At 34.9% G+C, this 22,384-nt stretch overlaps 2 protein-coding genes across 2 annotated transcripts; one reads left to right on the top strand and one right to left on the bottom strand.

The window, feature by feature from the left end:
* Positions 1 to 1,831: 1,831 nt before the first annotated feature.
* On the top strand, positions 1,832 to 12,122 carry LOC122028946 (zinc finger BED domain-containing protein RICESLEEPER 2-like). Its single transcript, XM_042587917.1, has 5 exons — positions 1,832 to 2,574; positions 2,664 to 3,934; positions 4,019 to 4,068; positions 9,867 to 10,014; positions 11,647 to 12,122. Exons 1-5 carry the CDS (start codon positions 1,832 to 1,834, stop codon positions 12,120 to 12,122), a joined length of 2,688 nt encoding a protein of 895 aa, XP_042443851.1.
* A 1,593-nt stretch (positions 12,123 to 13,715) lies between these two features.
* LOC122029839 (protein RADIALIS-like 3) lies at positions 13,716 to 15,275 on the bottom strand. The gene is made up of 2 exons (XM_042588971.1): positions 14,694 to 15,275; positions 13,716 to 13,941 (listed from the first exon to the last, which is right to left on the bottom strand). Exons 1-2 carry the CDS (start codon positions 14,963 to 14,965, stop codon positions 13,911 to 13,913), a joined length of 303 nt encoding a protein of 100 aa, XP_042444905.1. The 5' UTR covers positions 14,966 to 15,275; the 3' UTR covers positions 13,716 to 13,910.
* Between the last annotated feature and the right edge of the window lie 7,109 nt (positions 15,276 to 22,384).

Here is a 22,384-nt window from a genome sequence, read left to right on the forward strand (position 1 = left end):
ATGTCTTCCTCAACCAGCAGAGTTTTATTTTTTTGTATTTAGGGATCTTTTACAATATAAAGTTCGATGCCCTGTTCACCACATCGAAAACACTTGATAAAGGTCTTAGAATTACCTTGTGGTGGTGCTGGGAAGGGCGCAACTCTTGAGGGTGAACAACTCAATTATTTTGATCGCTTTTATTTGTTGGTCTAGGGTTTAATTGTTTTTCAATGGTCAAAGCTCGCTGATAAGCAGAATCTTGTAAGGGTTGTCATAATCCCCCTAAATATTGCGTTGTCATTTGCTCCTCAGTTTCAGATAGATCGTTTCTAGCAATAAGATGATAGAATTTCTCCGTATAGTCGTCAACGGTTCTAGCCCCTTGCCTCAATGTATGGAGTCATTGAAACAATGGTTGTGCATAACCAAAGGGAAGAAAGTCGGTTCTCATATGTTTTTTCAATTTTGTCCAACCAGTGATTTTAGATTTACCTTGTTTCTCTCATGATCACTGAAGCTGCTCCCACCATGCTAAGGCTCGGCCTTTGAACTTGATAACGACCAATTTTATTTTGGCGTGATCAGGTACTTCCTTGTAATTGAAAATCCTCTCTACTTCGTTGAGTCAATCAATGAAGCCTTCCTTCGTAATGTGTCAAAAAAATCAGGAAGATCAACTCGGAAACCAAAGTCCCCATATAGTTCCTCTCGACTGCAGTGTTCCTGATACGTAGTACGACGGTAATATGGATTCTCAAAAGTAGACTCGGAGTTATGATTAGAAATCTCACGATCTTCAAAATCTCGTGCTGCCAGACGTTGGGTTAATTCCGCAACTTGCTTATGCAAATCCTCAATCATCATTACAGCCTGGATATTACGATCATGGTGCTGGGCTTCCTTATTTGGAACTTGTCTGTTGCGACCATGACCACGCTCACGATGACTAGGGGTGGCAATTTTCCCCACGGGTTCGGGGCCCCGTGGGGAAAACCCGAATGGGGACGGGTTCGGGGAGTTAATTCGGGTATGGGTTCGGGTTCGGGGATTTTTAAAATCCCCGAAATTAAATCGGGGCGGGTATGGGTATGCTATCCCCATCCCCGAACCCGCCCCGATTTTAATAATAATAATAATGTTAATAATAATAATATAAGATAAAAAAAATCCCCTAATTACTAAACCCTACGTCTTCTGCCCTTTCCCATTCGACGCCGCTTCCTTCAATCCTTCGTCGCCGCTTCCTTCATCGCCACTCCCTTTGACAGTTCGACGCCGCGTCGCCGCCGCTCCTTTCTTCTCGTCAAGCTCCACCGATGTCTCTCCCTTCATTGTGTAGATCTCCATCGATGCTACTCCTCTCAACGCAGCAAACCCTCCAGCCTCTCTAGTCTCCTGTCATCGCTCCCTGCCAGTGCCTCCCTTCCAAGTTTGGTCTTTGCCCCCATGCCTCTATAGTCTCCCGTCGATATTGTTGGCCTGCACATCTTACAATCCTCATATGTCATCAATGCTTGCTCCCATCGTCAGCGAGGTGAGCCATATTTTAAGTTTTTGTTTGTGTCAATTTATCTCTTCTCTTTTTCTCCCTGGATTCATGAATTTTATTTCAAAAAATATTACCTTATTTTGTTTCATTTTCAAATACAAATGATATTTGCTGGCATCTGTCTTTTGAGATGATCTGTTGCTTATGAATTATGATGCTATCTATTTTTGGCTTCTTTTGAGATGATCTGATGCTTATGAATTATGATACGATCTATTTTTGGCTTCTTTTGAGATGATCTGATGCTTATGAATTATGATGCTATCTATTTTTGGCTTTTGTTGAGATATATCATTCCAGATGGAAATTAATGATAACGAGGTTGAGGGTGCTATGCAAACTCTTCCAACTATGGGAAGTCAAGTTCTTGCATCGACAGCATCGCATTCACAAAATGAGAGTGTTCCAATTGAGGCAAACGAAGCAACTCTAAATAACACTTTAGATGCTGAAATTTCGGGTACAGATGTTGGAACAAAAAGAAAATGTAGATCTATTGCATGGGATCATTTCGAGAAAAAACTAATTGGAGGAAAATGGAAAGCGATTTGCAATGATTGTAAGAAAGCCTTAGGTGGTGATACTAAGAATGGTACCAAGCATTTACTTGACCACATGAAAATATGCTTGCACAAGAAACAGAAGACCATACAACAATCTCTATTGCAGCCAGCAAAATCCAATGATGGGATAATGCAACTTGGGACATACCATTTCAACCAAGATCAAGCGAGGACAGAGCTTGCAAATATGATTATATTGCATGAGTACCCGTTATCTATGGTTGATCATGTTGGCTTTAGAAGGTACTCTCATGCATTGCAACCAATATTTAAAGTTGTTTCCCGAAACACAATCAAGACTGACATCATGAAGATATTCGAGTATGAAAGAAATAAAACAATGAAATTATTAGACTCAAATGCTAGTCGAATTGCGTTGACAACTGATATGTGGACGGCAAGTAATCAGCAAAGAGGATTCATGGCCATCACTTCACACTTCATTGATGTTTCATGGAAATTACAAAGTCGGCTTGTCAGGTAAAGTTTTTTCTCTTGAACTTTATACTTGCATTTACCATTAATAATATTACTATTATCATTAAAATGCATTATATTTTTTTTACTAGGTTTATATATGTGCCGTGTCCACATACTGCTGAGGTTCTCGCAAATGCACTTGTTGATTGCCTCTTGGATTGGAACTTGGATCGTAAGTTATCTACTTTAACCGTTGATAATTGTACAACTAATGATGCTATGATTGAGCTTATTCTGGACAAGCTTCCTCCGAGTTCACTTATCTTAGAAGGAAAATTATTTCACATGCGGTGTTGTGCCCATTTTTTGAATTTGGTTGTGAGGGATGGACTAGAATTAATTAGTGATAGCATTGAAACAATTCGTTATAGTGTCGCATTTTGGACAGCAACACCAAAAAGAGATGAAAAATTTATTGAAACAGCTCGACAATTGAAGGTTCCAAGCACAAAGAAGCTAGAACTTGATTGCAAAACACGATGGAACTCTACATATTTAATGCTTAACACTGCATTGGAATATGAAGCTGTGTTTGCTCGTTTGAAACAACGTGAAACTTTATATAAAAGAGTTCCCACACAAGAAGATTGGTCAAAAGTGAGAGAGATTTCTTCTAAATTGGAGATGTTTTTTGATGCCACAGAGTTATTTTCGGGGACCAAGTATCCCACTATAAATCTTTTCTTCTCTACTATTTGTGATATTAAGTTGGCAATTGGTGATTGGCTTCTCTCGGATGATAATGTGGTGAAAACAATGGCAACAAATATGAAAGTAAAGTTTGAAAAATATTGGGATGTAATGAATTGTTTATTGGCAATTGGGAGTATTTTAGATCCAAGGTACAAGATGAAGACAGTTCAATTCTATTATCCTCTTGTTTATGGTGATATGTCTTCTTATGAGATTGAAAAACTAAAGAAAAAGTTGTGTGACATGGTTGAAGAGTATGAGAAAAAATCCAAACAATCACAGAAAGTGAAAAATTCACAATCTTCTTCTTCTTTAAGGCCTCCACTTCCTAAGCGTGGTACTTATGCTGATAAATTTGAGATGTTCATGGATTCTAATAATAGTATTGAACATGAGAAGTCGGACTTGGATTATTATTTAGAAGAGTCTCTTTTGCCAAGAACAAGTGAGTTTGATATCTTATGTTGGTGGAAGACAAATGGGATCAAATATCCCATTTTGCATGATATTGCTAAGGATGTGTTGGCCATTCCCGTGACGACCGTTGCTTCCGAATCAACATTCAGTACTAGTGGGAGAATTTTAAATGCTCATCGTAGTAGACTTCATTCTAAAACTGTTGAAGCTTTGATGTGTGCTCGAGATTGGTTATGGAGTGAAATTCAAGGTATTAAATAGTTTTCAAATGAAATTGTTTCTATTTCTTTATTGATTTTCATTATAATATTTGTTATTCATTTTATCTTATTAGATTCTACAATTTCAAGTGATCAAAAATTTGATAATGATGCTGATATAGAGGTAAGTTATTTTTATTATTGTATTAAAGTGTTTAAAATTTAATTAATCTTTTTTCTATATGTCTTATTATTTTGTAGGAGCCAGAGTCGTTGTCACGCACAATCACAGATAGTAACTCCATAGAATGTTAGAATTTAATGTGATGGTAAATTTAATGTGATGGTCATAGATAGTAACTCTATAATCTATATGTCTTTTTTTCTATTTGCTTTTGTTGGACAATGTGATAGTTTCTGTTATTTGTTTTTATTGGACAATATGATAAATTTAATCTCATTCAAATTCCTTGTCAACATTTATGCAGAAATAGATTTCAAAAACTGGATCAGATTAAGGACTCCAATGAAGCTTTTACCCCCACATAGCGAGGATAATTTAGTTTGCTTGAATACCAAGTGGTTCCCAAGTAAGTGCCTTCATTTTCGGTCCCATAGGGTTTCATGTACAGGTACTACACATAGTGTTTAATTCATATTGTTAGAAATCAGCATGTTAAAAGGGAGTGAGTGAAATGGAGAAATGATACTTTACCTCTTAGTTATACATTGCTATGTGAAATTTGTTAACCATTCTTAAATATCATCTATTCTCTAACAACATTGGATATGGGTGATTATGTTAGAAATATACATGCTAAAAGAAGAAAGTGAGAACGAGAAGTATTGCTACACTGCAAATATTGCTATAGCATGCATCCTCCAATTGCGGGATAAATTCATAATTATCGCATTTTTGTTGTAATGATGAAAGCATAAATTATGACAGCATGTATACGAAACCACAGGCAATAGTTCTGGCTCTGCATTAGTTCTAAAACAGTTCACAAAAACTTACAATTAAAAATTAGTAAAAAGCTTACAACGAAAGGTTATCAGTAAGAGTTGTAGCTAATCTACACAATCATTACAGATCCCTCATTCTAAACAAAACTTGGACCAAATGCTGCATTTGTTGGTGTCTGACCAACAGAGTTCAACATCTGAATACATCACAACTTCATCCTCCCTTCTGCTGAAGCTTCCTTCTCCTAAACCTGTCAGTCAACAATCAACAAACCTCTAGAATAACATTTAATGTGTTAACAAGACAAGGCAAATATGTCAAGTTCATTAGAAAGTTACCAGGGCCATTTTTTCCATTAAATGAAAACTTCTTTTTTTTCTTTGCCTGATCAACAGATGTAGGTAGTGTTTTCTGATGATTCTTCTTACCACCTAACGATTTGATTTTCTTACCTGCATGTCTACAAGCATTCTTAATACTTGTATTAGATTCTTTAATTTTCTTAACTACAGCCTATACTTTTAAACTGATTCACAAATTTAAAGTAATTCTAGCAGATATAATTTGCTTTAAAATGCATATATAGTTTTGCTATTTAATTCTCTTCGTGTAACTATCAAAACATAGTGAAATTAATTCTTGTTCTAACTGCTTTCAAATACTTGTGCCTTTCTTGTTGTGATTTTCCTCCTATTTACTCATTGAATTTTCCTTGTTTTGCACTCGGTTATTTTACTCACTCTTGACTCATTGCTGTTCAGATTAACATGGAGACAATAGTTCAAAAGAGAACTTGTGACTTGTGAGTATCGCGGGCGAGTTGTGATGTCGTTATTCTTGCAAGGAAATAACTCTTGTTTTAGACAGTTTCATCAATACTTTTGTGATATTACTGTTGTGAATTGGTGGTGTATTTTGCGATAGACAGTTTCATCGATACTTTTGTGAAATTACTATTGTGAATTGGTAGTTTTTTGAGAATCTATCGCATTGCTGTATTATTTATTTTCTTTTGATTATACAATAGAATGAATAGAATATAATGAAAGTAAATTGATATAGTAATTTTTTCTAAAATCGGGGATGGGGTCGGGGACGGGGCGGGGATTGGATTCCCCGATAAAAAAATCGGGGGCGGGGGCGGGGATGGGGATTTAATTCCCGCGGGGCCGGGTTCGGGGATTCCCCGATTAGAAAAAATCGGGTATGGGGGCGGGGATGGGGGCGGGGATAAAATTCGGGGTCGGGGATGGGGATGATAAACCCGTCCCCGCCCCGCCCCATTGCCATTCCTAACGATGACCCTCTATTGGATCTTAATAAGCTTTGATACCAATTAACGCCGATCAAAATAGAGATTATTCTCAAGCGTGATATCTCAGAGGAATTAACGAGAAAACAAGAGAGAAATAATGAAATAAGAAGTAGCCCAAGATAAATTTAAAAAAAAACTTCTAAAAAAAAACAAGAATGGGAATAAAAGAATAAAAGAGATGTAGTTGTGACGTGCTTTAAGCAAAATCAATTGATTCAATATCAAAACAACTTGTCCTAAATATCATTTAAGCATATGTTTATATAGCTCTCAAAATTTAAAAAAAAATCTAAACAGAAAAATAACCAACTAGATTTATTTACTAAGATTTAAAATAAATTAACTAACTTGATTCTTAAGATTTAAAATAAAATTAAATATAACTAAAAAAATTAACGAATAATTACTTATCTTCTTGTGTTTGGCTTAATTTTTTAGGTGCCGCGATTAGTGGAGACAGATACAACTTTTGAATCTTGAGGAAAATATCACACGTCAAAATATGACAAGTGCATGCAAAGATTGTAGAATTGTAAGATGATAATTTATTTCTATCAAAATTTTAGTGAACTTGAGGCTGTCAAACTTTAGTCATTTATTATCCGTATTAAATGAATAGAATTTATGGAACAGTAGTAAAAAGTGTCCGCAAATGACATCTGATTTTTATATAATTTTAGTCTAGATAGATATATAACTGATTAGGGCATCTCCAATGAATGATTTTAATAAGTTTGAAAAAGTTGGAGAAACGAGCTTTCATCATTATAGAAGTAAAGTTTAAGAATTATAGTTTAAAAGCGATAGTAAAATTTCAAACACTACTTAAAAAAGGACCTTTTAACGATAGAAATTTTCATCCTTAAAAGGTCAATTCCCTTCGTTAAAGTTCATCAAGGACTATGATAGGTAGTTATCCCTAAAAGATCCCGTTAAGAAATAATTAGTAGTGGAAAAAAAATACTGTCGTTAATAGTTTTTTAAAAAATAAAGAAATTAATCTTGATATACAAAATATTAAACCTACAATTTAATTTCATCAAACAAGAGAGATAATAACAAGAACCAAAGAACCAGAAATGAATACTAAATATTAAATAACATTTAACACAAATATTTCTTGGTTAAATCCGATTTATAATTGAAACAACTTATTTGTACTACAATTATCTTTTAAGAATTCCAACAATATACAGAATAAGCTACAATTAAGATATCAATAATAAATATACAATGACATGTGGTTATTGATTTTGATGTATACAAAGAAATGTACACAACAAACTGCAATAGGGTCATAATACACACACACTCCGATAAGCTGAAAACTTTTATGTGTCTTGAAGCATTAACATTCGGTTTAGAAATCAGATATCTAATCATTAGGCCAAGTCATGGGGTTCCCTCCATTACAAACCAATTATTCCACTAAAGACATGGATGTTAGTTGTGAAAGACGAGATGCATCAACATTTCAACAACTTTCCAACATTACCACAAGAGTTATTTAACATTATAGAAGCATATTCAATAGCATTACATGGTGGCAAAAGGTGAATATGTTCGCCCCCAACGTCCCCGTCAACCCGTCTCAGGGCCAACACGGAAGAGAAAAATCACGGACGACTACTAATCTTTGGAATAGTAACTAGCACATAAGATATTTAATAGCATTACAGTAAAGTAAGAAAAAGGTTTTAGAGAATATCAATCAATGCAAATTACCAAGACTACTTTTCATTCTATTGTTCCTCACTAATCGTTTATTTATGTGCCTATGAAGTATTGACAACTCAAAATGAACAAAAATACTTTTTCTCATTGCCAAATAATAGACAATTATATTAAATTTTTTAAAGTAACTAATTCAATCTTAACCGACGTAGTCACTTATACATTAGATATTAAATTCTTCAACATCAACTCATTAAAAGTTTTAAATTCATATTCCATATTATTTATTTGCTCACGTAGTGTGACATTCTCGTAACAAAGTTCTTACTTCAAAGTAATAGGTCATCTCACATCTTTTGGTCTCATTCCTCCTTCATGGCTAAAAAACATGATTATATCATTGAGGTCCAAAATATTTCTCGACAAATTAAATAGTTGACAAGGAAGAATTTTCTCAAATGACCTCACAAATCTTATCCTTCAATAAGTTAAAAAATATTGAATTAAATTTAAGATAAATTAAATATCATGTAAAAAAATGAATTAAAATGTTATATACTCACATATTTGTTCAATATTGACATAAATCCTAGAGGTTGTCCATCTTTCTCTTCCTATGTATAAGTTAATATAAAACCTTTATAATACATATCTTACCATTTCATATGTCAAATTTCGAAAAGGCTTGCTGCCTATTTAATGTAGCATAGATCTTAAGGATCTATTCTGAAATTATATTAACATTAATATAAATTTACAAAAATAGACATTTAAATTAAAATATAATTTATAACATAGAAAAGATAGGATAAAAATAATCTAAAAACTCACTTAAAAATATTTTGTTGCCAATCATTTCCAAACTTGTTTATCCAATCTGTTGGGAATATTTTGTAAAACTTTTGGACGTGTTTTGCATGATTTTACAAATTTAGAGTTCATCTAGCATCTCCAATTTTACCATAATTATTGCATATATTTAAGGGTTGTCTCACAATATAGCTCAATTTCATTATTTTTTAATTTATCCTCAAAAAATTATGGTAAGTATTTAATAAGAAGATATTTAATATAATACAAATGTAAATCTAACTCACTATAGCAAGATTTTCAATATCTTCACCAATTTTATTAAGAACTTGAATGAGAGATATGTTTCCATCTCTTACGTTAAATCTAAAATCTCTTGTAAAGGCTTGATGATTCAACTCAAGAGCTTATCCCTGGGGTTATGATGTCTCGGGAGGATATTCAAATTGTCATTTAGACATCTGTTGTTTGAATCCTAACTATGATATATTTATATAAATTTTTCTTCCAAATAGGGGGTGCAACCAAAGGATGCTGAGCTTTTGGACTGACTACCGTGTGCGCTTCTCGATTTATCCTAATCGTCAGTGGAAAACTTTCGTAGAATGAAATCGATTATCCCAAAAGATAATCAATAAAACTAACTGATATTATCATTTTTTCTTATAGGAAGCTTATCTCCATTTTTCAATTTACACGCCATACCATACTTATTTTTATCTTGTCCGTTTAAATTTTGTTGAGTAGATGATTTATCTAAATACATTAATAATTAGTTTAGATTTACCAAGTAAATAAGTGTTGAATGATAAAAAAAAAGTATAAATTACTTTTTCATAGAGTCTTCCACATGGTCGATTTGCTCAGGTGCACTTTGCATTTCGTTGTTTCGTGTACTCACCGAAGGCGGCTCACGTTCAGTTGTTCTAGAGAAAGATTTTTATCCAGACAATCCTAAATGTCTTATGATTTTGCCATGTCCTCGAGCTAAAGAACATGATCTTATAAATAGCTTCCTCTTAGCCCGGATAGATATATAAATTTTGATAGTCCATGATCCTCTTATCGGTTGTCATTCTCTCCATGTAAAAAACGGTGGACAAAATTTAACTGCAAATAATTTTGGACAAGTGGATGGAGTTAGGACCCTTGCAATCTAATTTTGGGCTCCTTTGAATATTAACGAGGATAAGCTATTTAGTACTATTGGTTTTAGAAATTAACCTATTGCTGTGAGACGGAGCAGGCGGAAGACAGCAGGGAGGTTCGACGGCGGACAGCAGCAGCGAGGCTACAACGGATAGCAGCAGCGAGGTGCGACGGTGGACAACAGCAGCGAGGCTCTGGCGGACATCAGCAACGAGGTTACGGCGGACAACAATGAGAAAAGGCGTCAGAAGACGACGGCGGCAGGGAGCACCGTGAGAGAAGCAGTCTCCTTTCTAGGACAAAAGTGTAAATGCTGACCAACGACGGGAAAAGATGGTGTCTTTTATGTTTTAAAAAAAAACAAAATTTTGGCCGAGTAAAAAAAATCAGCTTGAGTTCCGATTTAATAAAAAATTGAAAAAGTAACCAGATCAGTATAAATTCTTAAATTCTAAATGATAAAAATATCTGATTAAAAGTCTTACAATAACACATATAAAAATTCCATAATGATATTAATGTTCGAAATAAAAAATATGATCATTGATGATAGAGGATAATGAAAAAAAATACTATCCATATCTGATCCCTGTTGAATCACTAATAACGACGATATGTTATTAATATATCATTGTTCTCAAAATTAACAAGATTGGTAGAACTTGCAATTAATGATATAAAAAAAAGTTAACCATTTAAGGTTATAAAAAAATTGAAGATTTTTTTATTACGAAGAGAATAATAGGTGATGCATCGATGAGGGATCCATCTGGCAAGAGTTGGTTGTCACGGGTCAGAATTAAGGCGATCAACATTCAGATATCATATGTCTAAACGGATGATAATCGCATAAGTTGATCGGGCGACCAGGCCCCTGACCGGGAGATGAAGGCTCCAGTCCGACACCACTTTTGACTCGGGAAGGTATCATACGACCGATGTTCAATGGAGTGTTGTTGGACGCCAAGAGGAGAAGTTGACGATATGCAGAATCTTGATCAATCAACTACCCCGCTCGGTCAGGCAACAGGACGCGCCACCGGCTTAGTGGAGTTCTGGCCAAGCAGACGTGGTACAGGCGCAGCGGAGTTCCGGCCAAGCGCCTAACCCGCTCGACCCAACAACAGCCTCACAGTGTTATCTCTCGACATCATTTTGGGAGTTAGTACGGATGACATCAAGCATGGTCGACAGAAAAAATCGTACGACAGAACTTTCCACTGTCACATTAGAGATATGCTCGGCTTGTTAAAGTATTGTGTCAGGAACACTTTACTGACAAGTCTTTTCAGGAGAAATTTCGAGAACGTGCTTGCCTGGGGAAGTGTGCACGCGCACTACAGGAACTCTATATAAAGGGGATCCAAGTATCGACGGAAATACACGATATACACTATTTGCGCTATAATTTTTATTTTTGTTGTTCTGCCTTCTACATCATCGTCGACGATTGATTTGAACGTCGGAGGACCAACACCAGAGCTTTCTATCCCATCAACTTTAGGACAAGATCAATAGATTTATAAAAATATATTAAGGTAATATATTAGAGATTATAAAAAAACTGCTCATGTCTTAGATAGGAACGAATTTAAATTAAATTAATTATATTTTATTATTAATATTATGTATTTTGTATTATTTGTCACTTAAATTAATTATTTACACAGGAACATACATTATACTTAATATTGAGTTTTGTTATTCTTAAAATATATATATCACCGGTATTTATGCCTTTTACCTGACACAAATAAAAATAGTTATAGTATTGAAGAATGTAATTTACATACGCACACATAAAAATAGTTACATATTTTATAGTTAATTATAGATCTTGCATGCAGTCCGCAAGCATGTGACTGGCGGCTCCATGGTTCCTTGTAAGTTCCCATACGCTTGCCAGCGAGCAGAAGGGGTTATACGTGTGGTAGCCCGCTTCCACCAGCTGAAGCTCCACGTATACGTTGTCGAGGTGAAAGCCGGAGCAGGGCGCGGCGTCGTTGCACGCGAAGTACCCCGGCGCTGCACCGTGCAGGTGCCCTTGATGCGCACTGGTACGCGCGTGATGTCCGGCTGGGCCACCGGCCGCCGCCTACGTCTGGTTCTTGCACTTGCTCCCGTCGCAATAGAATTGGTCGATCGCGATGGGCGATTGCGCCTGCGACAACACCTGCACATTCCCGAAGCTCACGCTCTTGACCCATCCCGACCCGCCGTGCCACGTCTTATATCCTCACGGTTGGTCTGCCTGACATGCGATAACTTTCCACGGCTGACGTCATGGTTAACTGCCACGATGGGAGATTTGATGATGTATTAAAAATAAGGAAAAAAAATTATAATTTCACATTTACATAATATTTCCAAATTTGTATGAGAGAAAAATGAATTGAAAATTTGACAAAATAACTAATCACATAAGCTACCAATAAGTCATCCTAAATTTCTCTTCTAAAACTAACATAGAAAAATAAAAAAGTATCCATCTAATTCTACCTTTTTTTTTAATTCAACTGGGTGTCTATATTAAATGTATATTCAATTAATCAAATATTCAGGTTTAGGGTTTAGAATTACAAGTACCAAGGTCATGCGTCCTTCCTAAAGCATTTCTTATAAACTGACAGGAGATAGAGTTCTTCGTATTAGTTACTCCTTTTTAGCCATTCTTATATAATCGAGTGCCTTTGTGCTCATGCCTGATCTGATCGAGAAAAAGGATCTATCAAATGCCACTAGTCACCATGAAACTACAAGAGTGATGAAGTTTTGTGATTAATGAGTCTTATAAGAAAAAAATTATCTTCTTAAATGCCATGATTAAGGATGCAAAAGCCATTAGATTCACTATATATAAGCAGCCTCGTGAAGTTGTGTATATTTTTGGGCTTCCTACGTTTCTCGAACAAAAATGTTACTGGAGTTGGTCGCAATGAGGTTTTATAACAGGGGTGTCAAAGCAAATGGGAGGCTTGTCCATATTGTCTTTTGGTTTCCAATTTAATCTCGAGTATTTGTGGTGCTTAAATTTTGATGTCGGATTGCCTCAGTTTCACGCACTTTTATAACCCACTACCCAGTTTGTACAATATGATATGTTAATAGATCCTGAAGTCCAGATGGATACCACTGGAAGGATCGAGCTTTGAATGAGTTTTTTTTGAAGATTTCAATATGCCACATCAACATTATAAAAATTCATTGAAATATTCTTAATGGTTAAAGCTCTAAGTGAGCTTTTTTGTAATTCTCTCCATATGTAATTACATGGCTCATGCACATTAATTCTTTTCATAAGTGGACTTATTATTAATTATTTATAAAATGAAACATTATAAAACATTATGACAATTATTGACATTAATTATTAGCTCTATATTTAAGAGAAAAAAGTAGGTTTGAAAACTCAAACCTGCTCTTAAATTAAAAACCCCAAACCTTAGGGCATCTCCAATGCAAGGTTTTTAAAGAGGTTTGAAAAATAAAAAAGCTGAACAAAAATTTTTTAACTATTGTGGATGCAAGGTTTGAGCTTTGTATTTTAAGAGCAGTAGTGAAATTTCAAAGCTGCTTTTTTCTTTGAAATTTATGCAATATGCATGTAGCCATGCAATTACATGTTATTAATTAGACCACTTAAAAATTATTTAGAATTTTTTAGAACTCTAATTATTGGAGTTGTTTCAATAGGTTTTTAGAATGTTGATGTAGCATGATGTGCCATATTGAAATCATAAAAAAACTTTTGTATAACTTTAACCATTGGAGATGCACTTAAATACACAACCATAAAAGCTCTTTTTGGTGAGATTTTTCAATTTTACAAACCTCTAATAAAGCTTGCATTGGAGATGCTCTTACAAACGTTTAACTAATTACAAGAGCATAAGAAGATGTGTAGTATTTATCTGTCTAATGACAAGCAGTTATACATGTATTTAAGTTACCAAGGAGTAGTTACATCGATTCAACAATTTCTCACGCTGTGTTCAAGTTGTTTCTTAGACAGTAGATGAGAATAAACATTTTATGGATGCTAAACCAAACAATTCAAGTCGTCGCTTTCTCTTCTACAATTTCCATATTACATGAGCACAATTTCCCTGCCTTATTGGAGCTTTAAATACCTGAGCCTGAGCCTGCAAAATTATTACTTAAAACCAATTGTCACTCATTCTGAATGTTCAAATGATAAGGCACATTAGTCATTCAAATTATCTGGAGGGCCATTAATTGCAGATTTAATTGAAACTGCAATATAAGAGAACTAAACTAAAGAAGAATGAATGATGAATTGCCCAGATTTGAAATGAATTATTCTGAGCTTAGTTTCTGAAGAGTGATTGATGACTGAAATAAAAAATGATTTTAGAAGTTCGTATTAACCATTCGCTTGGTGCATTGGAAAGGATCACTTACAACTGGAAATCTAAATTCTTGCTGGTTTAATCTAGGGAAAAAGCCGAGGAAAGCCTAAAAACATAATATGCAGTTTGTTTCTCATTTTACCATGTCATACTGAAACCAACTATTCACCTCTGAGGTGGCAATAGCACCATTCTCTGGATCTTGTAGAAAAAGAAATGTAACAGATATGTTTTGTTCTTACGTCTAACTACCAGAAAAGCACAAACTAGTAATTATTACCTCCATAGTTTTGGTTTGGATAAATAATGCATGTTGGTCGTGAAGCAAAAAGAAATGGTTATCTTTGCCCCGCAGAAAAAGGAAAAAAAATGAATGAGAAAAGAGGACAGGAAATGTGTGATAGGAAATATGATACTACTTAAATTAATGGTTAGTTGTTCTTCAGTCCTATCATTTTAGTGCAAAATCAAGAGATGGATGATTGGAGAAACAATGATGAGAGAACTGGAATAAGTTTGTCTACCTTTGCTCCTCATTAAATCCATTTCCCCTATTGCCAGATGCCTTATAACTGGGATATGGTACCAGGCCTGATTCAATGTGTCTGAGGTCCTGCACGAGTAGTTCATAGTGTTTCTTCACTTCCTCAACTGTTTTTCCTCCAACAGCCCTAGCTACATTCTGCCAGCGGTCTGGTGTGTCCTTGTCATACACTGCTAGAGCTCGCTCAAAGAGCTTGTTTTCCTTTGGGGTCCAGGAAGAACCCAAGCTTCGGGAGAGTGATTCTGATGCCATTATAAAAACTCAAGGTTACCGGAGAATGAAAGAAGAGAAGAAGAAATAAGTAGAAGGAAGGAGCAGGTGGTAAGATGTTAATTATTCTTCTTTGCTTGAAGATGGATTGATATGGGGAGCAATGGCAGGAGAAGCATATTATAAAGAAAAAAGAGGGAGGTAGTGGTGCAGATGTGGAAGCAATTGCAGAATAATGTATGGGAAAAGCAGTTGGATTATCCAACTAGTTTGCTTCAAGATCACAAAATGAAGCCAAGGACAGACAACAAGAACCAAATTACTCTTTGTAAGGTGGGACAAGGAATTGAAGTCTAAGGGATAATTATAAGGATTGTCTTGGTATTGTTTTTGTTCCTTATCTTGCATAGGATATTGTCGATGTAATTATCTCATTATCATGACTATGAACTGTAGATTCTATGGGTTTTTTTGTGGTTTTAAAAGAAATGATTTACAGTAAAATTGGGGAACTTTTGGCCTCAACAACTCTGATGGATACCTATCTGTTAACTTGGTTTTGATAATTGCATATACCACACCTTTCCTTTTACCACTTCCTCTTGCTACAGATGTATCACATCTTTCCATTTACCACTCCTTTGTTAGCTGATGGTTTTTCCTTTCTCACTCACAATATCTTCTTAGATAAGGCATATGACAATCCGAATCTTATAATAAAGAAGTCAGCTTTGGTGCACTGAGATACTCAGAGATGATGTGAGTTGTTCAATAACTACTGTTCTCACTTTGCTCCTTTCTCAATTGATAATGCATCAATTGAATGACTTCAGGAATGGCGAATATCAAGCACACGAACATGGAGAAGTGAGCAATGTAGCTCTGTTTTCACTTTCACAAATAGTTCATGGAAACTACTCAAACTGTGGGTCCAAGCTTGCCAATCTTGGATATAGATTGTCGTAGCAAGTGAGCTTAAGATGCCAATATCATTCACATTATAACTGGTGTTGCATTTCACAGTATTGTTTGTTCATGCTTGATTTAGTACTATGATCCATATATTTTTTCCTGCTCTGCCAGTACCTCCAAAAGTTTAGTGTGCAACTAAGAATTTCTAAGCAAACGATGCAAGGGAACCAAAGCCATCACCTTTCCTACTATACGCAGGTTCAAATCCGTGAAAAGTACTCAGATTGAAAAAAGTTGTAGCTACGACTTCCACATGAACTACTTTGGTTGGAGGCTATTAGATGGTCGTCCTGACGGAATGTATTCCAGGTTGGCAGGCCATTGTCCACTTCAATAGAGCATAACTTTCAGGTATGTCTGAATGCCACATTTAGGACCTATCTGCATAATTGATATAATCAATTTGTAATCTCTCTGTTAATAAAAAAGGAGTTTTACTATCACTTTTCCCTGATTCAACTACCTAGCTTTCAGTTGCTTGTTTATGGAATCAGTTGTAGGTGCTTTTTCAAAGGCATGTTTTAGTATTGATCTGATGTTGTGTCAAGATAACGTTTATGTGATTACTAAACAAAAGCTGAGATTCTAAACACTTGAAAAGTTTGAGAAATTTGAGCAAAGCTGTAGATTTAGATATTAAATATGTGGTTCAGATAATTCGGATAAGCCCAGAGGACAATAATTGTGGAGAAAGTTGGAGTTTGATTTACTCTGAATGAACACTGTCCATCCGTTCTAATATTCCTTTTGTTAGGACATGCGTTTTTATAGGGATGCTGGTAGAGATAAGAGACGAGAATCATCATGATTTAGACTCGATATGAAGAAACTTTTCCCAGATTTTTTTTTATCCACTCGATTGCTTTGGTCAATTTATAAGTTCCAAATAAACTGGTTCATCCTTATCTTTGTTTCACTCTCTGTGTTTTAACATCAATCCTTACTACTGCACCTTGTGCGTGTATATATATAATCAAGAGACTATGTCTCCATTGTTAGGAAGCATTTTGTTTAGAAAAAAGAAGCTAACAAATTAAGCAATGAAGTGAATGTCCTAGGATCTGCTGCAGTTTGAACAGGCCCGGCCCAGAGGCAGGGCCATCCTGGGCGATTGCCCAGGGCCCCAACTTTGGGAGGGCCCACAAATATTAAATATTTATATAATATATATATATATATATATATTAATTATTTTAAAAATTAAGTTTTATAATTTCTTACTGTTGCACTTGTCTTTCGCCGCCGCACAACCTCAACTTTTTGGAGGGGCCCATAACTTTTAACTTTTATATATATATATACTGTGCGCGCGTATAGTATTGATATTGTGCGCGACGCGCACAGTGCGCGACTGTGCGCGTCGCGCACAATATCAGTGTTTTTTATTTTTTTTAATTTTTTGAATTTAAAAAATTCAACATTTTCATATTTAAAATTTAATATATAGATATATCCCCTAAACACATTACAATACTCAATAAATACTTAAATTAATTTTATTTTAATTTTTTTTTTAAACCAAACACTATAACTTAATTAGAAAGCCTAAACCCTATAGGTAAAATTTTTAAAAAAAAATAACTTTAACATTATACCCAAAGCCTGAACCCTATAAATAAAATCGTAAAGAAATTTTTTAATTTAAAAATAAAAAAATAAATAAAATAAATAAAAAACACTGATATTGTGCGCGACTGTGCGCGTCGCGCACAATATCAGTGTTTTTAATTTTTTAAAAAATTTTTTTTTTATTTTTTGAATTTAAAAAATTCAACATTTCCTTATTTAAAATTTAATATATAGATATATCCCCTAAACATATTACAATACTCAATAAATACTTAAATTAATTTTATTTTAATTTTTTTTTTAAACCAAACACTATAACCTAATTAGAAAGCCTAAACCCTATAGGTAAAATTTAAAAAAAAAAATAACTTTAACACTATACCCAAAACCTGAACCCTATAAATAAAATCGTAAAGAAATTTTTTAATTATTTTTTAATTTAAAAATTTAAAAAAATAAATAAAATAAATAAAAAACACTGATATGGTGCGCGACGCGTATAGTCGCGTACTGTGCGTGTCACGCACAGTATGATACTATATATATATATATATATATATATATATATATATATATATATATATATTAATTGTTTTAAGAATTAGGTTTGGTAAACTGTTGTCCGATTTTTGTTTACTTTTTTTTCTACTAGCGACTCCATGAGACCGCGACGGCATCACAGCGAGGCTGTGACTTTGCCACTTCTTTACACAGCTGCACCACCACCTCCGACACGTTGCTCCTGGAGGTTTTGAGCTTACGGTGTGGAGGTTTGCGAGTTGCGATGGTTGCGGACTGTCATCTACAGATCTACTCATCTTTTTCATCCAGGTATAATTATTTTAATTGATTTAAATTATAGTTTTATCCAGTTTATTTAAATTATAGTTTTACAATTATTGTAATGAAAATATTTGGTGAAATGATAATATTTGAAAATATATTTGATTTTTTGTTTGATTCGAAAACATTAAAATCATTAGATAATAATGAGTTGAGAAAATATTGTATTAACATCCACTTTTACGCATGAAAATTTATTAGATGTTGAGTTAGATGATTTGTTTACGGAATTAAAAATATTACAAGTAACTTTACCAAATGAGATAATATCAGCAATTGATATTTTTAATTTTATGAAAAATATAGATTGTTATCCAAATGTTGCAATTGCTTAGAAAATATTGTTAACTATGTCTGTTACCGTAAGATCAACTGAAAGGAGTTTCTCGAAATTAAAATTGTTAAGAATATACATGAGATCAATAATATCACAAAGAGATTGCATGGATTAACAATTTTATCTATTGAAAAAAAGATTTTAAAAAATCTTGAAATTAATAATATTATAGATGATTTTGCATCTAGAAAAACTAAAAGAAGTCATTATAAATAATTTTTACTTTATGAAAAAAAAATTAAGGGTCTATTTTGATTGTTTCGCCCTGGGCCTCCTGATTGTTAGGACCGGGGCTGAGTTTGAATATGAACTGCCAGGAATGTGATAGTTCTATGTCATTAATTGCGCGCGCGCACATGCACACTCTCGATGTAAAAACACAAGAAGAAGAGATTGAAATGTTGCATGGTTTAACAAATTTGCTTATGTGCTATTATGTATCATTGAAGTGTTGGTACAGGAAGCATCAATGATCGAATCTATATTTTAATTATGTCAAAGAGTTCAAAGTTAAAGTGTTTTGTTATCTGATATCTTGAATAAACATTGCAGGAAAGTCCTAAGTTTACTTAGGCAAAAGTCCTAGCTGTGGTTAGGCAAAGGGAAAACCCTAGGGGGCGGTAACCCTAGGTCACAGGAGGCGGTAATCCTATGCGGAAAGGCTTGGCGGGTCGGAGCTTTGGGCAAAAATCCTAGGGGTGGTAACCCTAAGTTAAAATCCTAGTGCAGCGAACCGGGTAGAAGTTTGGATGGGTCGAGGACTGGACGTCCAACATGAAGACCGGAAGCATCGGACGCTAAGCAAAAGTCCAGTCGGTCTGGAGGATCGTGCTGGCATAAGGTAGTCTCTCCTGAGGGAAGTAGGTGAGGACGCGTTCCCCGTAGAGGGAACAGTAGGCGTCGGGTCGACCTAGGGTTTCCGGTTGGAAATCTAAAGTCAGACCCGGACAGTCCGGAGACTGTCAATATTTATGACTATTATGTGCTAACTTTGTTTTGCAGGGTATGTGTTTGGGACTAACACATTTTGCAAGAACAAAGGAGCAAGTAACACCTCGGATGAACAGTGTCCGAGGCGCCTCTAAGGAGCTTGAAGGTGCCTCGGGTGCAAAGGAGCTGAAGTCTGCACGACAGAGCTGGAGGCGCCTTGGACTAAGCTGGAAGTGCCTTGGACTGCAGCTTGGAGGCACCTTGGACTAGCTTGGAGGCGCCTTCAAGTGGATCAAAGGAGAAGTTTTCAGCGTTGATCCACGCGGCTGACTCGACAGCATGGAGGCGCCTTGGAAGGGGTTTGAGGCGCCTCCAACAAGCTTTAAAAGGAGGTTTCGAGCAGCAGGTTGGATCATCAATGAAAAAGCTATCCTTTGATTGTTGGTTGCTCAAGAGACAACCCTGAAGTGTTGTAGCTATGCCCCGACAACCAGGAGCTGTGATTCTACTATTTTTTGTTGTCGGTATCATTATTTCTAAGTACTCTTAATTGTAATCTCAAATTGTACTGAATTTACGATACTATAGTTGTTGCCCACCGAAAGCGATCAACAATCGTGAGCCTTGGAGTAGGAGTCGCCACAGGCTCCGAACCAAGTAACTCATTGTGTCTCTCTGTGTGATTATTTTATTTCCGCTGCGTCATTACTCAAGTTTTATGAATCCGAAACGAGTGAAAGTCATGAGCGCTATTCACCCCCCCCTAATGCGTTCTCGATCCAACATGAACATCTAGATATCCTAAGGGATAAAATTATAGAGGGATGAATATAGTTGAAATATCATGTGTGGATGAACAAATAAGTAGACATATATTAATTTGATCTATTCTTATGCTTGTTTACGCCAACAGATTAAAAAAAAAGAATGAATGACTTATATATTTAACCTCTTTAAATTATTCAATATGCTTGATGTATTTGACTTGTCACCACTTGATCTAACCAGCTTATCATGACCTTTGGACCCATACGGCTCATTTGGACTGCCTAGCTAACTCGACCTGATCAACTCTAGTTGCTGCTTTACCAGCTCCAACCGCTCAACCCATCCAATTTGGCTCCTTTAGGCTACTTGATTTGCTTTACCTTAGTGGCTCAGTCACCTAAGGGTTTGTACTCATGTTCAATGCTGGAATTTATGATGAAGTAATCCAAGTCCATCAAAGAGTTTGAGCCCTAAACCCATGCATAACTCATTGTTTCTTGTTACAATAGCATTAGAAGTTACACGTTTATTTTTTATTTTCAATTTTCTATTCCTCACTAACCAAAGCTTAACATTCTATTTGCTTTAATGAGAAAGAGTGAAGCACCTAAATTAGGTGAGGTGCAAATTGGCTTAGGTAACAAGTCTCTGTATCTTATTGTTTTATATTGTCAATCTTCTGGAGAAATCAAAAGCGTACCTGAAAATTTATGCTAACTACTGTTTTTTGCTTCTCTATTTTATTAAAAAAAATTGAAATATGTTTTCAGGTACAAATAGTCATGAATGTTCTTTTAAGACACTCTAATTTAGTGAAAGCAAATCAGAAAGTAAATTGAAGGCCCAAACATGTTATCTTAGACTTCAGTAACGTTTCTTGATTACCTTGTTTTAATACTTATATTTGTTTACAGTTGCGTTAATCTGTGGGCGAAGTCCATTTCACTACATCAATCGTCTCCCTGGAAAATGACACAAAGCCGTGTGTACAAGAAGATATGAGGCTCCACTTGTTGTTGATCAGGTTTGGTATGCTTGACTATAGATTGCTTCGAGAGGATAAAGCACAGATTGGGGTGACTTTTGGACTTGAGTGATTTCTGAACTTTCAATTACCAAAAAAAAAACATTTTTTTGTCAGATCTGATTTAACATTTAGTCGAAGGCAATTTAGGCTTGTACTGCTACTGCTTTATTTCAGGAGTTGGGAATTGAAGCCTAGTTATAAAAACTGGACTGCAATCGAATTGAAAAGTTGTCACTGGTTTACTAGAATAAATTGATTAAATTGTATATCAAACTAGAAATTACTCGACTTTAATTAATTGGCCTGATTGCATAAAAAGAACTCCCTCACGTTCTTCCTCTCCACATGCCATTAATTACTTGATCTGATTGCAGAAAATACATCACGTTTTACCTTGAAAGATTTAGTATATTGAAAGACACTTCAGGAGTGCTTTAAATTAAAGAATATATGGAGACAGAAATGGAAAAACATGTCTGTGCCTTGTCCCTTCCTGCACCGAATGATGAAGTGAATGAGAAAATTGAATAGCTGATAGTACACTTCACCTATCTCATCCTGTTTACATTTTTTTTTCCTACCCCCGTCTCTACTTAAAATTTAGTTTGGAAAATGAGAAAAATAGGGAGGATTAATTTCCAGCGGGTGTAAACTTTATAGTTAACTATAAGATGATTCTATAATTTATCTTCTTTAATAAAAATTTAGTTATTTTAATTTACTTAATTCAATTTTGATTTAAAAATTTTTAAAATTTGATTAAACCGAATTATCAATAGTCACAATTATTAGTGGTATAATAATCGGAAGAAATATATAATCGAGTGTAAATCAAACATAATAAATTTCGAAATAGATTGATATAGTCGATTACTCGTATAATAATAGATTGACGATGCAATATTGACCTCCACAAATCAAATACATTAATTTAGAAATTGATTGGTACAATGAATATCCATCGATTATTCGGTAACTGACCTAATTAATTTATTAATTGGATTTTGATTAATTC

Source organism: Zingiber officinale, chromosome 10B, assembly GCF_018446385.1.
Source record: "Zingiber officinale cultivar Zhangliang chromosome 10B, Zo_v1.1, whole genome shotgun sequence".
Classification (NCBI taxonomy): domain Eukaryota; kingdom Viridiplantae; phylum Streptophyta; class Magnoliopsida; order Zingiberales; family Zingiberaceae; genus Zingiber; species Zingiber officinale.

Bases quoted from the DNA above. Each gene is read 5' to 3' on its own strand.
- LOC122028946 (XM_042587917.1), top strand. From the start codon at position 1,832: ATGGAAATTAATGATAACGAGGTTGAGGGTGCTATGCAAACTCTTCCA. The intron at 4,069-9,866 runs GTAAGTTATTTT...TATTGGTTTTAG, and splicing joins ATAATGATGCTGATATAGAG to AAATTAACCTATTGCTGTGA. The intron at 10,015-11,646 runs GTTACGGCGGAC...TCTTGCATGCAG, and splicing joins TGGCGGACATCAGCAACGAG to TCCGCAAGCATGTGACTGGC.
- LOC122029839 (XM_042588971.1), bottom strand. From the start codon at position 14,965: ATGGCATCAGAATCACTCTCCCGAAGCTTGGGTTCTTCCTGGACCCCA. The intron at 13,942-14,693 runs GTAGACAAACTT...ATAATTTTGCAG, and splicing joins GGATTTAATGAGGAGCAAAG to GCTCAGGCTCAGGTATTTAA.